At 69.4% G+C, this 16,188-nt stretch overlaps 1 protein-coding gene across 2 annotated transcripts; it reads left to right on the top strand.

Annotated features, from left to right (window-relative positions):
* Window positions 1–3,484: 3,484 nt before the first annotated feature.
* Window positions 3,485–14,848, top strand: DTX1 (deltex E3 ubiquitin ligase 1). Of its 2 annotated transcripts, none has more exons than XM_076352913.1 (10): window positions 3,485–3,533; window positions 4,795–5,565; window positions 9,089–9,749; window positions 12,249–12,310; window positions 12,433–12,594; window positions 12,856–12,917; window positions 13,089–13,247; window positions 13,342–13,503; window positions 13,598–13,687; window positions 14,252–14,848. In XM_076352913.1, exons 2-10 carry the CDS (start codon window positions 5,307–5,309, stop codon window positions 14,474–14,476), a joined length of 1,842 nt encoding a protein of 613 aa, XP_076209028.1. In that variant the 5' UTR covers window positions 3,485–3,533; window positions 4,795–5,306; the 3' UTR covers window positions 14,477–14,848. The 2 variants fall into 2 exon arrangements, with proteins under 2 accessions (XP_076209028.1, XP_076209027.1); XM_076352912.1 differs by having other exon boundaries at window positions 13,086–13,247.
* Window positions 14,849–16,188: the final 1,340 nt, after the last annotated feature.

Here is a 16,188-nt window from a genome sequence, read left to right as displayed (position 1 = left end):
CCCGGCTCCCCCGCAGCGCCGCTGGCAGCCTAGTCCCCGGCGTGTCCTTGCCGCAGGGCCTGGGCTGTGCTGTTTACCCTCGTGGGTGCTCAGAGGAGCCGAAGGTCGCCCGTGCTCCTCCTCAGACTAAACAAGGCTGCGGTCGGGCGCCTGGGGTCTGGTGGGGGCCCTTGGGTGGGGGCGGGTGGGTATCGCACCAGATGATGCACATGTCCCCCCCCAGGTCTGGGTGGTCCCCACAGGGCTGGGGTGCTGTGAGGGCTCAGCGCTGGCGGGATGGATCCTGCTTTGCTTTGGCAGGCTCCCTCCGGCAGCCTGGGGGCTGGGGCTTTGGGGGGCTGCAGGCACTGGGGTGCCCCATCTTGTCCCCCAAAGTGGAGCAGCCCTGCTCCCGCTGCTTCCTGGTGGCCGTCCCAGGCTGTCCCCAGCCCAGAGCTGAACATGCAGGGCCCAGCCTCGGGCTGCACAGGACCTTGCCCCCATGGCTCCCCTGAGTGACCCCCACCCGGCCCTGGGGTCCCCTCACCCATGCCCAACCCCTGCTTGATGGGTTGAATCCCTCCAGGGCTCCTCAGGTGTGTTTCAGCCTGGCTCCGGGTCCCTGTGCCATGGCCCTGTCCCAGTCCCAGGTCCCCATGCCGTGGCCCGGCTCCAGGTCCCTGCCCTGGCTCCATGTCCCCATGCCATGGCCCAGCTCCAGGTCCCCGTGCCATGTCCCCATCCCAGCTCCAGGTCCCCATGCCACGGCCCAGCTCCAGGTCCCCGTGCCATGTCCCTGTCCTGGCTCCAGGTCCCCATGCCATGGCCCAGCTCCAGGTCCCCGTGCCATATCCCTGCCCTGGCTCCAGATCCCCATGCCACATCCCTGCCCTGGCTCCATGTCCCCATGCCATATCCTTGTCCCAGCTCCAGGTCCCCATGCCATGGCCCAGCTCCAGGTCCCCATGCCATGTCCCTGCCCCAGCTCCAGGTCCCCATGCCATGGCCCAGCTCCCAGTCCCCATGCCATGTCTCCATCCCAGCTCCAGGTCCTTATGCCACGTCCCAGCTCCAGGTCCCTGCCCTGTCTCCAGGTCCCCATGCCATGCCATGCCACGTCCCTGCCCCAGGTCCATGTCCCCATGCCATACCCTTGTCCCAGCTCCGTGTCCCCATGCCATGGCCCAGGCAGGGACCGGGGCTCAGAGCTGAGCTTAAATGAGGCTCCTGGGCCAGGGGAGGGCCGGGCAGGGACCAGGTGGGGCCGCTCAGGGCAATTACGGCCTATTAGTGCCCGCAGGGCCCTGCCCCGTGTCCCCACCAATGTCCCCAGCTCTGTGTCCCCCAACTACCTCTGTGACCCCGTTGGCTCCCCGAACAGCAAGTGCCCTCCCAGCCCGGCTCCCGGCGAGGCGTGGGGCACACCAGGATGGGGAGAGGCTGCTGGTGGGTCCCGAGGGTGCTGATGGGGCTCACAGAGCAGCTCCCTGGGACCCCCACCCCTGCCTGAGCCGTGGCATAGGGTGCCAGCCCCCAGCCCCGTTTGCCCTGGGGCCAGCTCCTGTCATGAGACCTGGGTGCAGCTCATTGCATGGGTGGGGCAGTGGGTGGCTCCTGCGCATGCGGGCCGACGGGGAGCCAAGTCCCCCACCGTGGGGATGGGGACGGGGACGGGGACGGGTGGGTGTCCCCATGCTGGACCCCGCTCAGCCCCTGCCCGGCCCTGGGGGTGGGTGCTCGGGGCAGGGACCGAGCCGGGGCTCGGTGCCCCGCTCAGCCGGGACCCCCCGTGGTGTCACCCCGGGCTGCCACGCTGCCTGGCCGAAGCCACCAGGTGGCACTGCGAGGCCACCGTGGCCGTCGCTGTCAGGCCCCCGGCCACCCCCAGGGCCAGCCCCGGTCGCCGGTGGTCCCGGCCGGCCAGCCCAGCGGCCCACGAGTGTCCCCTTCCCGCGACGGGGGTGGATGTGGCCGGAGCCCAGGAGGAACAACCCCTCTGTCCCCAGATCTGTCCCCAGTCTGTCCCTCCACTGGCATGGCTGCAGTGGCAACCCCTCTGTCCAAATCTGCCCTCTCCATGGGTATGGCCAGAGTGAAAAACCCTCTACCCCAAATCTGTCCCCAAATCTGTCCCTCCACAGGCGCAGCCAGAGTGACAACTCCCCTGTCCCCAGATCTGTCCCCTCTGCAAGCATGGCCAGAGTGACAGCCCCTCTGTCCCCAGATCTGTCCCCAAATCTATCACTCCCCAGGCAGAACTCGAGTGACAACCCCCCTGTCCCCAGCTCTGTCCCAAAATCTGTCCCTCGGCAGGCAGAGCCGTGAGCCCCTGGGCCGAGGCGGGTGGTGATGGGGGCGAGCGGGACAGACACTGGGTGTCCCCACGGCTCAGGACCTCTTGCCACCTCCCGTGCCTCAGTTTCCCCACGGGGCTGCGGGAACCACATGCCCTAAGGGGGACAAGGTCCCCCCCCAGCCAGGCTGGTCAACCCGGGGGGCAGCCCCCCATGGGGATACCCCACCCCACACGTGTGTGTGTGAGCACACGCGTGCTCACCCCACTGACACGCCTGTGTGCCCGTGCCCCAGGGCTGGGCCACCTGCGGGTGCCACTGCCTGGTCCTGTGCTGGGTGCAGGTTCCTGGTGTGGGTGCTGTGTCCCCGGCGTTGGTGGGGGTCCCCGGGGCAGGTCCCCAATGTGGGTGCGGGTCCTGGCCTTGTACCCACTGCGGGGGTGGCTGTACGTGTGACTGGTGCACTTGGTCCCAGAGTGGGCACCCGCAGCAGGTGGGGGTCCCCGGTGTGGGTGCTGGGTGTGGGTGCCCGTCCCCAGTGTGGGTCTCCAATGCAGGGCACCGGTGCGTGTCCCCAGTGCGTGTCCCCGCTGTGGGTGCCCGGTCCCCTGTGTGCGTCCCCAGTGTGGGTGCCTGGCCCTGGTGTGTGTCCCTAGTGTGGGTGCCCAGCCCCAGTGCAGATGCCGGGTCCCCTACGTGTCCCAAGTGCGTGTCCCCAGTCCCCCATGCGTGTCCCCGGTGAAGATGCCTGGTCCCCCGTGCCTGTCCCCGGTGTTGGTGCCCGGTCCCGGTGCGGGTGCCCGGTCCCGCTACAGGTCCCTGGTGCGTGTGCCCGGTCCCCTGCGTGTCCCCAGTGCGGATGCCCGGTCCCCCGTGCGTGTCCCCGATGCAGATGCCCGGTCCTCGGTGCGTGTCCCCGGTCCCGGTGCGAGTCCCCGGTGCGGGTGCCCGGTCCCGGTGCGTGTCCCCGGTCCCGGTGCGTGACCCCGGTGCGGGTGCCCGGTTCCCCGTGCACGTCCCTGGTGCGGGTGCCCGGTCCCGGTGCGTGTCCCCGGTCCCGGTGCGAGTCGCCGGTGCGGGTGCCCGGTCCCGGTGCGTGTCCCCGCTGCGGGTGCCCGCGCGGCCGTGCGCGCCGCCGCCGGTGCCCGTGGCTGCCTGGCGCTGGCGGAGACCTGCCGCCGCCCGGCCCCGCGCCCGCCGCCGCCGCCGCCGCTGCTCCCGGTGCGGCTGCGGGTCCCGCTGCGGCTGCGGCTGCCGGAGGTAGCGGCGCGGGGCGCGGGCGATGCCGGGCGGCGGCGGCCATGGCGGGGCCGGGGGTGCCGGCTCCGGGGGGGGGGGGGGGGGCGGTGGCGGGACCGTGCACCGGGGAGTGGGGCGGGGGGGGGGGGGACGGGACGGGACGGACCGTGCACCGGGGGGGCTGGGGGTTGCCGTGCACCGGGGGAGACCGTGCACCGGGGGCTGCCGTGCACCGGGGGTGCTGGGGGCTGCCGTGCACCGGGGATATCGTGCACCGGGGGCTGGGGGCTGCTGTGCAGCGGGGGGACCGTGCACCGGGGGCCGGGCCTGGCCTTTCCACCCCGCCCAGAGCAGCCGGGCCCCGGGGCGGGGGATGGCACCGGGGCTCGTCCCCACTGCCCGGTCCCGGGGAGGGGACGGGGGCCGGGGGGGGGAGGGGGGGGCCGGGGTTGGGGTGAGGGTCCCTCCAGCTCCGGCGGTGCTCGGGGTCACGGCGGGTGCTGGGTGAGCGCAAGGGTGCACACGCGTGTGGAGGTGTGAGGGTGCGCGTGTGCACGCCTGTGTCGGTGCGTGCGTGTGCATCCCTGGGGGGGGGGGGGTGGTGTGCTGCCGTGGGCCCCTGTGTCTGTCTGTCCGTCTGTCTCGGTCCCGCTGTCTGTCTGTGTCGCCGGCTGTGTGTGTGTGTGTGTGTGTGTGCCAGCGCGTGTGCCCGTGCGTGTGTCTGTGTGTCAGTGTGTCTGTGTGCGCCTGGCCGTGTCTGTGCGTCTGTCTGCCTACGGCGGCTATGCAGACACTCCCCCCCCCCCCCCCGGCCCCCCCTACCCCCCCACCCCCGTGGGACTGGGGGCTGCCGTGGGTGGGTGAGGGGCTGGGCCGGGGAGTGGGGGGCTGGGGCGGGCGGGCGGCCCGGGATCACCCCCAGCCCGATGCCTGCAGTGCAGATCATAAATCAACGGCGGCTGGAGCGGGCTCGGGGGGACGCAGGCTCCCTGGCACCCAGACCACCTGAGCAGGGAGCGATGGGGCTCCCCGGCCTTGCGGGGCCCCCGCCAGCCCCCCGGGGCTGTGAGCAGGGTTGCCTGTCCCCCCCTGTCCCCCTTGTCCCCGCTGTCATGTTGGAGGCCAGCAGCCGGCCGGGGCTGGCAGGCAGCCCACGCCACCAGGGCTGCGGGCACAGTGGCCTCACTGCCCGCCAGCTCCGCGGGGGTGATGGGGACAGTCCCCCAGCTGCCACCTGCGTTACAGTACTCGGGGTGACCAGCACCATGGCCCTGTTTTGCAGGTGACACCCCCCTTGTTTGCCACCGGTGACGTGCTGGGCGGCGGGGACAGCTGTGGAGCCACCGAGGACGTGGGCTGAGCGGCGGGACACGAGGAGGAAGAGGAGGAGGGGGCGTCTTGGGGACAGCACTGTGGTTGTGTGTCCCTAACGTCATCTGCAGCCACCGGCCACCCTTGAGCCGACGCAGCCCGGGGGGGGGGGTGTCCCGGAGACTTTTTGGAGCCTGAGCCCTGCCAGCACCGCAGGAAGGAGGAAGGGCCGAGGAAGACGTGCTGGGTGATGGATGGCCCCAGCCCGGCGCGGCGGCCTCGGGGGAGCGGGACCGGGCGGCTCGGGGACCTCTGGGACCTGGCTGGCAGTGCCCGCCTCTGCAGAGCCCTGCAGCGTTTGCTCTGCTGAGCTCCGGAGCCCACAGCCAGTGGGAGTCGGGAGGAGGATTTGGAGGGGCTCCGGGTGAGCCCCGCATCCCTGTGCCGGGGCATGGCGCGGGGCTGAGCTGCCGTCCCTCCGGCATGGCGCGGCAGGGCTCGGGGGCCATGCTGGCCTCCGGTGGCCTGGGCTTCCCCCCGCAAAACCTGGCCCGCGTGGTGGTGTGGGAGTGGCTGAACGAGCATGGGCGCTGGCGGCCCTACTCGGCTGCCGTCTGCCACCACATCGAGAATGTGCTGAAGGAGGACGCCCGTGGCAGTGTGGTGCTGGGCCAGGTCGACGTCCAGCTGGCGCCCTACGTCATCGACCTCCAGTCCATGCACCAGTTCCGGCAGGACACGGGTAAGGGGCTGGCGCCGAGCTGGGAACATCCATCCACCCACCCACCCACCCATCCATCCATCCCTCCACCCATCCAGCCTTCCATCCTTCCATCCATCCATCCATCCATCCATCCATCCATCCATCCATCCATCCATCCTTCCACCCATCTGTCTATCCACCCATCCTTCTTTCCACCCATCCTTCCTTCCATCCACCCACCCACCCCAGGGTGTATCTATTTGTCTGCCTCTTGTTCCATTCGTCCATCTGTCCAGCTGTCCATTCATCCATGCATCTATCTCACTGCATGTCTGTTTGTCTGTCATTCCGACCATCCTTCCCTCCCTCCCTCCCACCCAGTGTATCTCTACTTGTCTGTCACTTAATTCCATCCATCCATCCATCCATCCATCCATCCATCCATCCATCCATCCGCCCGTCCATCTGTCCCTCCATCCCACTGCACACACCCTCCTCTCCGTCCATCTGTCCCTCCCATTCCTTCTCTCCTCCCCTCGCCCTGCCGGGCTCTGCTCCCCCCGGGGACCCCGCGAGGCTCCTCCTGGTCTTTCCTTTCCCCCTCCCCACTTCCCCCCCCTCCACCGTGGACCCCTGCCCTGGAGGGATGTGTCCCAAAGTCTCTCCATCCCCTCTCACACCCCGTGGGGTGCTGTGGTGGGTGGTTTGTCCCACTGTCACACTGGCCACCCGTCTGCCCCGCAAAGCTGCTCCATCCGGGGTCCCCAAGGAACTGGGGAGGCCCCAGTTTGGGCACTGGGAGCTGCGGTGAGCACTGGGCTGGTTGCAGCCACGCAGCTGTGGCGGTCAGTGCCTGCCTGCCAACGGCGCCGTGCTGCGGCACGCATCCAGGCCACGCGTCCTCGGGGGAAATCAAAGCTGGTCCCGTGCCGGGACCGAGCCCAGACCCCATTAAATGTGTCCCCGTTGCGGTGTGACCCGTTAAACCGGCGCCTGCCGGCTGTGCCGCAGGGGACTCGCTGGTTCGGGTGCTTTCCTGGCCATCCCTGCATCCCTGCCTGCCGGGAAGCATGGGGCTGCTGAGGGCAGGGTCCAGCCCCAGGCCAGGCAGAGCAGGCAGAGGGCCTGCCAGGCACCGGGTGACACCCCCAGCCCCCCCCAGACTTGCCTGGGGCCACCCAGGGGCCACCCCAGAGCAGGACCCCCATGGCCGTGCCCCCCCCCCCCCCCCCCCCGCCCAGCCACCGATGCCATCGTTCCCGGTCAACAGCGATGGCGAATGACCCTGCGTGCAGGTGTGGTTCCCGCGATGGGCTGGGGACCGAGATGGGGACCGAGCCAGGGACCTGCCACCCTGCTTCTGCCATCAAGCCCGGCTCCAAATCGGCCTCCAGCTGGTCACGGACTTGGCAAGGGGCAACTTGGCACCCGCAGCCCTGAGTCAGCGCGGCTGCGGCCGCCGGCACGACGTCGTGCCGGCGGCCGCAGCCGCGCTGACTCAGGGCTGCGGGTGCCACCGGCACACCCTGGCTGTCCCCATGCCAGCTCCTGCCAGCTTTGGCCAGGACCCATCCTCTGACAGCAGGCACCTGGCATCGCATCCCATGGCCATGGTGCCGGCTGCTCCCAGGGAACACGTGCCCGCGGTGGGGCCACGGCTGGGAGCAAAACGGTTCTTCCTGGGATGTCCCCGGGTACTGCGGTCCCCGTGCCAGCAGGGCCTGGGGACAGGGATGCTGAAAGAGGGGCCTCACCATCCCCAGGGCCATCGCTTTGGCCTCTGTCCTGTAGATCGTCCTCGGCATTGCCGTCTCCGTGTGCCCCATCCCCGTATCCGCCTCCATCCGTCATCTCTGCCCTCGGATGTGGCCTGGGGGCAGCCAGGTTTGGAGGCTGTCAAACGCCTCTGGAGTCCCGTGGTGCTCGGTGACACGAGGGTCCCCTGTGCTGAGGGTGCTCCCGGTGCCTGCTGTGGCATGGGGACGCAGGGAAGGCGGGCAGGAGGCTGGGGACAAGGTGGGGGGACTTGGCCTGCGCCGTGCCTGGGGTGGGAGAAACCCAAGCCAAAACGGCAACTGCGAAACGAGGTGACCCTGTTCCGAGCAGCGGGGACGTGCGCATCCCCTCCCTGTGGCCCTGGGGACGCTGGCTCGGCCCCATGGCTCCGGCACGGCTGGCGGAGGCGGCAGTGGCTGTGGGGCTGGGGGGCAGCTGGTGGCCCTCGGGGACCCGGAGCTGCGTGTGCCCCCGTGCACGGGCTGGGGTGTCCTCCCCCCGTCCTCCTCTGCTCTGCAGCAGCGGGATGCGGGATGCGGATGTGAGCGGGCAGGGGGATGCGGGATGCGGATGTGAGCGGGAAGCGGGACATGGGATGCAGGTGCAAGGACCAGCGGCTGCGGGACACGGATGTGAGCGGGATGCGGGATGTGGGCATGAGTGGGCAGGCAGGATGGGGGACATGGACTCAAGGAGGCAGGCACGGATGCCAAAGCAAGCGGGATGCAGGGCGTGGATGTGAGCGGGATGTGGGCAGGAGCGGGCGGTGGAACGTGGATATGAGCCGGCAGTGGGATTCGGGATGCGGGCAGGAGCGGACAGCGGGGACAAGCGGTTCTCCGCAGGCTGCCGGAGCGGGGTGAGCAGCCTCCCTCCCTCCCTCCCTCCCTCCCTCCCGTGGGGCTGCTGGCAGAGCTGCCTCAGCACAGGCCGGCAGTTGGGGCCAGGTTCTGCTGCCTGACGCGGCCTGTGATTAATGACCATTATTAGCCTCGTTAATCGGGCTGGGCAAACAGTGCTGGCGGGGGGATAGAAAGGCACCGTGCCGCCGGGGGCACTGCCAGGGCTGCGGCTCGAGGAGGGGGCTGCGATGCCTCCCCCCCCACCGCGGAGCTTCAGAGGCGGCTGCAGCATCCAACTCGGTCGCAAACAAGCAGCGAGGGGCCAGGATTTGGCCGCGCGCGGGGGGGGGACAACACCTCGCTCCCGTGACTGCCAGCGCCGGCCAGAGCCACGGCAGCTGTCAGGAAACCCCTCCTGACCGGGAAATGCTCCCCCAGCCCTGGGGATGGCGAGGGGATCCCGGCCAGGGAGGGCGGAGATGGGCCTGGACCAGAAGAATGGAAAAAGGTGCTGGGGGCTGAGCGGCATCGCCCTTCCCACGGTGGCCGGGGCCGTGATCTCAACCGCCGGCAGCCCGGCTGGCGGCCAAGCCGACACTGCTGCCACCGCTAATGGAAGGTTGTTGAGCCTCACGAGTCCCCGGGGAGGCGCAGCCCTGCAGACACGCTGATCGATCCATCGCACGCCGCAGCTGCCGCTGCTCGGCAGAGGGGAGGCGGGTGCTGCCCATTGGGGTACAGTGGCCATCACCCCTCCTGCACCCTGGGGTGCTTTGCGGAGGGCGAGAGCGGCTGCTTGCACCCTGAAGTGCCTCTGCATCCCCATCCCTGCGGGGTGCCGGACTGGGAACCGGACGCGCACACGTGCGTGCAGGCGTGGGTCCCTCCGCCGGCACCCTGGGGTGCTGGAGCCCCACAGGCACTGACCCCCCCTGTCTCCCCAGGGACCATGCGCCCCGTACGGAGGAACTTCTACGACCCGTCCTCGGCCCCGGGGAAGGGCATCGTGTGGGAATGGGAGAACGACAACAGCTCCTGGACACCCTACGACATGGACATCTGCATCACCATCCAGAACGCCTACGAGAAGCAGCACCCCTGGCTGGACCTCTCCTCCCTGGGCTTCTGCTACCTCATCTACTTCAGCAGCATGTCCCAAATGAACCGGCAAACCCAACGCAAGCGCCGGCTCCGGCGTCGCATGGACCTGGCGTATCCCCTCACCATGGGCTCCATCCCCAAGTCGCAGTCGTGGCCGGTGGGCACCAGCACGGGGACGCCCTGCTCCTGCCCGCAGTGCCTGCTGGTCAACAGCACCCGCGCCGCCTCCAACGCCATCCTGGCTTCCCAACGCCGCAAGCTCTACCCGGGTGCTGTCCGCCAGAGCAGCACCTTCGCCGGGACGGCTCTATGGCCGGTGGGGACGGGGACGGCGGCGGTGGCGGGTGGCACGACCAAGGGCGAGGGGCTGCGGGTGCCCGGCGGGGCATTCGCCCCCAGCCAGAGCGTGCCCGGTGGGGTGCCGCTGCCCGGGCTCAACAACCTCAACCGGCCTGGCACGCAGCGGGGGGCCGGACTCGGCGCCCGTGCCACCGTCCCCCCGGGGTAAGCTGGCTGGGGGAGGGCGGCCTGGGGAAGGGGACGGCCGCGGTGTCACCGAGGCTGTGGGGATGCCAGGCGAGGTGGGTGCGGGGATGGGCACACAGAGCGGGGGGAAAGGGGAGATGGAGGTGTCTCGTCCCCTGCTGTCACCTTGCACAAGCAGCCCCAGCCTTTCCGGCACCATGTCACCTCCAGCCTCAGGCTCCCCATCCTGGGGACACGGTGGCAGGAGGGACAGTCCCAGCAGTGGGCTCGTCCCAGACGGCCCCTTGGATCCCTGCCCCTGCAGAGGGGCTGTGGTGATTTGTGCAGCGTGCTGTGTCATACTGTGCTGTGCCGTGCCATGCCGTGCTGTGCCGTGCCGTGCCGTGCCATGCCATGCTGTGCCGTGCCGTGCCGTGCCGTGCCATGCCATGGCAAGCCATGCCATGCCGTGCTGTGCTGTGCCATGCCGTGGCATGCTGTACCATGCGAGCTGGAGGAGATGGAGTGCCCGGTCCGAGGGGACTTGTGTCCCTGCTGTCCAGCATGGGGTGTATGACCCTGGCTTGTGACCCGGTGCCACCGAGCATATCTCTGGGGGGCACACCGTCATGGGGACGACAGCCCCGGTGTCCCCTACATGGATGGGAATAACTCACTGAGGGGATGCGGGTGGACGAGTGGACCCGCAGTGGGGTGTCCCAGTGGGTGTCCCTGTCCCAGCACCCAAGCCCCCAGGGCCGTACCCCTCGGTGGGTCAGCCTGGTGTCCCCTTGGGGCTTTTGGCACCGGGCTGTCACCGGCCTGAGGGGCAGGCAGGGCGGGCAGGCAGGAGCGGTCATGGCCCCAAACCTGACCTGACAAGCAGGCTGTGATGGCACGGCTGGCAGCCTGCCGGCGTGGGAAAGCCCCGGTGCTGCTCGCTCAGGTGGGAACCGGGCCAGATCCGGCCCCGGGGTATTTGATCAGAGCCCCCCCAGAGGGGAGTGAGTGCCCCGGGCTGCAGCGAGCCATCCCGGGGGACGAGGGGAGAGCCTGTCCCATCCCTCCCAGCTCCCTGCCGTGGGGACAGGATCCAGCCTGGGGCTGGGAGGGTGCGGGGGGAGGCAGAGGGGCCCCAGCTGGGGCTGGGAGGTGGGGGCTGGGGGGACAGGCAGGTTCACCGAGCCCCCGGCATGTCCTGGTGCGTTTCCTTCCCCTACTGACGTGCTGCTTTCGCTTCCGCACGCTGGGTGCTGGGCCAAGCGGTCCCTGTCCCCGTCCCTGTCACTGTCCCTGTCCCTGTACCGGCATGCAGGCCCCATCCCACGCATCCCCATGGACAGGTAGGAGGGGGCCAGGAAGACCCTGGAGGGGCTGGGCTGGGGCCTCAACCACTGCCCCTGCCCTGGCATGGGTAAGGGCAGCTTTGGGAGTGGGAGGGAAAATGCCCGCAGCCCCGGCTCATGTGGGACTGAGCACTGCCGAACTCGTCACTGCGATGGTTGCGGGCACGGGGGGCTTTGGGATCGGGGAGGGGGATGACACCGCTGGTGGGGGCTGCTGTCCAGGCTGCTGAGCTGGGGCAGCCCCCCCCGGGGCAGGAGAGCGTTTGGGCACTACGCAGGGCTCCTCTGCTGGGCTTTCTTGTTTGTCTTCCATCCCAGTGCGTGCCCCATTCCTTCCATCCATCCATCCATCCATCCATCCATCCATCCATCCATCCATCCATCCATCCATCCACCCACTTGCCCAGCCACACGTCTGTCTGCCCATCCATCTGCCCATCCCTCCCTCCCTCCCTCTCTCCACCTAGCCATCTGTCCATCCATCCCTCCATCCGCCCCCACCCGTGGGCACAGCCGCCTCCATACCCGCACACACCTGCGCACCAGTCCCCAGCTCCCACCCAGATCTGCCTGCGCAGGCATCTGCCTGCGCTCCCAGCTGCACACCCAGCCTTGCACGCACGGGTGCCCACCCAGCCGCGGGTGCACACCCAGCGCCGTGCACACACAGGTGCAGACACGGCCGCGGGTGCACACACGGGTGCGCGCCCAGCCACAGGTGCACACACGGGTGCACATGCACACGGGAGGTGCCCCGGGTCAGCGGGGGCCAGCGGGCATGGAGGCACCGTGCCATTGCCCCGGGGGTCTTGGTGCTGGCAGCCCTGGAGGGGTGGGGGTCCCCTTGGGGCACGGGAGTGATGGCCAGGGCAATGGGTGAGGTGCTGAGGCACAGGGACGGTCCCTCTGGGGGATGCGGGACACGGGGCATCGCCATCGGGACATCTCGATGAGGCACCCGCCCTGGGTCAAGGAGGACGTGATGTCCCCGGCACCATTGGGTCCCCACCGTTGGGCTGGCGCTGGGTGACAGCCCCATGAAATGGAACAGCAACCCCCCAAGGCTGGCAAGGGGACACCCTGTCCTGTGTCCCACGGGGAGGACGCTGCCCAGGGGACGTGCCACACACAGGAGGGACAGTGCCAGCCCTGCCAGCCCGGCTGAGCCCCTTCCCCTCCCGTCTCCACGCAGGGTGCCAGCCCTCCCGGTCAAGAACCTGAACGGCACCGGCCCCATCCATCCTGCCCTCGCAGGTAAGGGGGGGGGGTCCTGCCACCGGCCGGGTGTCACCGCTGGGTGACATCGTGGGGCAGGCGGAGGGAGGGATGGACGGCCATTGGGTGGACGGATGGACAGCACTTCTCCCCCGGCGCAGGGATGACGGGCATCCTCATGTGTGCCGCCGGGTTGCCTGTCTGCCTGACCCGCGCCCCCAAACCCATCCTGCACCCACCACCTGTCAGCAAGAGTGACATCAAACCCGTGCCTGGGGTCAACGGCATCTGCAGGAAAACCAAAAAGAAGCATCTCAAAAAGAGTAAGGAGCCACCGGTGTCCCTGCGTGCCCTCGGCTATGCCAGCTCCTGCCAGAAGGGAAACTGAGGCACGGGCACTGCTGCTGCCTGCGGGGGTGGGGCCTCCAAGGGGTTTGCCCGAGGGTTTTGGGGTGATGCCCACAGCTCCTCCGTGCCACATGCCGGCACCCCCTCCCCCTTGTGCTGTCCCCTTACTGGTGGCAGGGCATTGGGAGCACCATGCCAGGCTCTTGATGGCGTTCCCTCCTCTCCGCCTGTGGCAGGCAAGACTCCCGAGGACGTGGTGCGCCGCTACATCCAGAAGGTGAAGAACCCCCCAGATGAGGTGAGCGGGTATCCCCGGGCGCCGCGGCTCAGGCACACACTCACCCCGGGGCCACTGGAGGTTCCTGGGACTTGGGCGTGGGGAGAGGTGCGGGCAGGGGACGGGCAGAGAGCCGGGGGTGACCTCCCCGTCCTGCCCGGGTGCTGATGCCCGTCAACCTGCGCCCAGCAGGATTGCACCATCTGCATGGAGCGGCTGGTCACCTCCTCCGGCTACGAGGGCATCCTCAGCCACAGGGGCATCAAGCCGGAGCTGGTGGGCAAGCTGGGCAAGTGCGGGCACATGTACCACCTCCTCTGCCTCCTGGCCATGTACAACAACGGCAACAAGGTGAGCTGGGACCCACCCCGGGGGGGGGGACACCCCACAGGTGGGTGCTGCGGGGTGGGTGCCGTCCCTGATGCCCGCCCGGGTGCCCGCGCAGGATGGCAGCCTGCAGTGCCCCACCTGTAAGGCCATTTACGGGGAGAAGACGGGCACGCAGCCCCCCGGGAAGATGGAGTTTCACCTCATCCCCCACTCCCTCCCGGGTTACACCGACTCCAAAACCATCCGGATCGTCTACGACATCCCCACCGGCATCCAGGTAAGGTCCCTGCGCCCGCCGCCCCCGGGACCCCTGCCGGGCTGGGTGCCCCCCACCCTGTGCCACCCGCTCACCCCGTTGCCCTCCCACCCAGGGCCCGGAGCACCCCAATCCCGGCAAGAAGTTCACGGCACGCGGCTTCCCGCGGCACTGCTACCTGCCCGACAACGAGAAGGGCAGGAAGGTGAGCGTCCCCGATGGCACCAGGGTGGGATGGGATGGGATAGAATGGGAAGGGATGGGATGGGAATGGGATGGGGTGGGGTGAGAAGGGATGGGATGGGGTGGGAAGAGAAGGGATGGGATAGAATGGGAAGGGATGGGATGGGATAGGATGGGATGGGGTGGGAAGGGATGGGATGGGATGAGATAGAATGGTAAGGATGGAACAGAATGGGAAAGGATGGGAAGGGATAGAATGGGAAGGGATGGGATAGAATAGGAAGGGATGGGATGGGATAGGAAGGGATAGGATGGGAAGGGATGGGATAGAATGGGAAGGGATGGGGGAAGGGATAGAATGGGAAGGGATGGGATAGAATAGGAAGGGATGGGATGGGAAGGGATGGGGAGGATGCAGCAGTGCCAGGGTGGGGCTGGGGTGTGCCACAGGGAAGGGTGGTGCCACGCGGGCACTGTGCTGAGGCTGAATCCTGCACCCTGGGGTGCTGGGGGCCGTGCTGTGCCAGGCGGGAGGAGGGCTTGGGGTGCCAGGTGGGCGAGCGATGGCCGTGCCCGCCCGCCGCAGGTGCTGAAGCTGCTGATCGTGGCCTGGGACCGGCGGCTCATCTTCACCATCGGCACCTCCAACACTACGGGGGAGTCGGACACGGTGGTGTGGAACGAGATCCACCACAAGACCGAGTTCGGCTCCAACCTGACGGGCCATGGCTACCCCGATCCCAACTACCTGGACAACGTCCTGGCCGAGTTGCTGGCCCAGGGCGTCTCCGAGGCCACCCTGAAGGACTGAGGCAAGGGTGAGGGGCTCCCCACCGCCCCCTCGGCCCAGCGTCCCTGCCCGTGCCACCGCCGCCCGCGCCGCTTCGCTGCCGACGCCGCAGCCCTGCCGGGTGGGCTCGTCCCCCATCCTGGGCCACCCAGTGCCACCTGCCACGCGTCCCTGTGTCCCCCCCGCCCCGTCCCGGTTTGCCCCGCTCCTGTGGCGATAGCATCGTGGGCTGATGCTTTTCTTTTTCTACCCGTGGCCTCTTTGTGCGTCAGCCGCCGCGTGCCACCTGTGCCACCCGTGCCACCCGCCGCCGCCCCACGGAGCCGCGTACAGCCGGTGCCATGTGTACATCTCTGTGTTACAGAATACACCCCGCGCCGGGCCAGTGTCCCCACCATGTCCTCCCCGTGTCCCCATTCGTGTCCCTGCACCTCCTGCCCTCCCGGGGTGCTGGGTGGCATCGCCACAGGATCCGTTCCCCAGTGGGGTGTCGCTGAGGGTGGGTGTCGGTCCTTCCCTGCGGGGATGTTGGGCTGGCGGGGGGGGGGGGGGGGAGGTTGGGGCACCCCCGTGGACAGAGGAGCACATGTGTGTGTGTGTGTGTGTGTTTGCACACACGTGTGCTGGGGGGTGCCCGGGGGGGGCCCAGCCCCGCTGTCCCCGCACACGGGCACCCCCCGCGGGACACGGGTCCCGGGTGGGATGAGGCCCCCACGTAGAGGGGGGAGGCGGGGGGCAGCGGGAGAGGGGTGGGTGGCGGGGACTACAGCTCCCAGCAGGCCCCGCGGCGCGGGCAGGCCGGGCCGGGAGCCGAGGGGGCGCAGGGCATGCTGGGAGGTGTAGTCCCAGATGCCGCCGTTCAAATGGCGGGCGCCGGGGCCGGTGGGGGGCTCGGGGGCGGCCCCGGGGCGCCGTCCCGGCGGGCGAAGGCGTCGTGGGCGATGTCCAGGTCCCGCAGCACCACGTGCAGCCGCCCCCCGACGGGCCCGCCTGTGCCCCCCGGCAGGGTCAGCGCCGCGCCCGGCACCCCATCCCCAGCACCCGCCCGCGGCATCCATCCCCGGCACCCGCTCGCGGTACACCCCCGGCACCCACGCCCAGCACCCCCCCGGCACCCCCCTCCGGCACCTATCCCCGGTAGCCACCCCCGGCACCCACCCTTGACACCCATCTCCGGCACCCACCCCCCGACCCCCACCCCCCACCCCCCCATGTCCCACTCCGTCCCCCCGCGTCCCCCCATCCCAGCCTGTCCCACCGTTCCTCATCCGTCCCCCCCACATCCCACCCTACGCCCCCCCCCCCCCCCCGAACGCCCCACGGACACGGACAGGCACTGCTGGGTGGGGGTGGGTGTGTGTGCGTGGAGGGTGGGTGGGTGTGCGTGGGGATGGGTGGGTGTTTAGGGGGGGGGTGGGTGTATCCGGGGGGGGGAAGGGTGTGCGTGTGCAGGGGTGTGGGATTGTCTGAAGCTCTGTGTGGGTGTGGGTGTACCCACGCGTGCACCCGCGTGTGCATCAGTGCGCGCCCGGGCGTGCATATCCGTGTGTGCGCAGGCGTGCATCCAGGTGGGCGTGGGTCCCCGTGTCCGTGTGTCCCTGGCTGTGTATATTTGCTGTCCCCTGGTGGAGGGGACCAGCTGAGTGCTGGGGGGGGGAGCGAGGGTGCAAGCGTGTGCAAGTGTGTGCATGCGTGTGCATGCCCGTGCAAATGTGTGCAAGTGTGTGCAAGCG

The sequence above is a fragment of the Aptenodytes patagonicus genome, chromosome 15, assembly GCF_965638725.1.
Source record: "Aptenodytes patagonicus chromosome 15, bAptPat1.pri.cur, whole genome shotgun sequence".
In the NCBI taxonomy this organism is placed as follows: Eukaryota; Metazoa; Chordata; class Aves; order Sphenisciformes; family Spheniscidae; genus Aptenodytes; species Aptenodytes patagonicus.
The sequence above is the reverse complement of the archived record's forward strand: the minus strand, read 5'-3'. Positions and strand labels throughout refer to the sequence as shown.

What these genes read in the sequence shown, in the direction of transcription:
- DTX1 (XM_076352912.1), top strand. Translation starts at nt 5,307, where the DNA reads ATGGCGCGGCAGGGCTCGGGGGCCATGCTGGCCTCCGGTGGCCTGGGC. An exon ending in CGTGCCACCGTCCCCCCGGG is followed by an intron (nt 9,750 to 12,248) that starts GTAAGCTGGCTG and finishes GTCTCCACGCAG; the next exon opens with GGTGCCAGCCCTCCCGGTCA. An exon ending in AAAGAAGCATCTCAAAAAGA is followed by an intron (nt 12,595 to 12,855) that starts GTAAGGAGCCAC and finishes CGCCTGTGGCAG; the next exon opens with GCAAGACTCCCGAGGACGTG.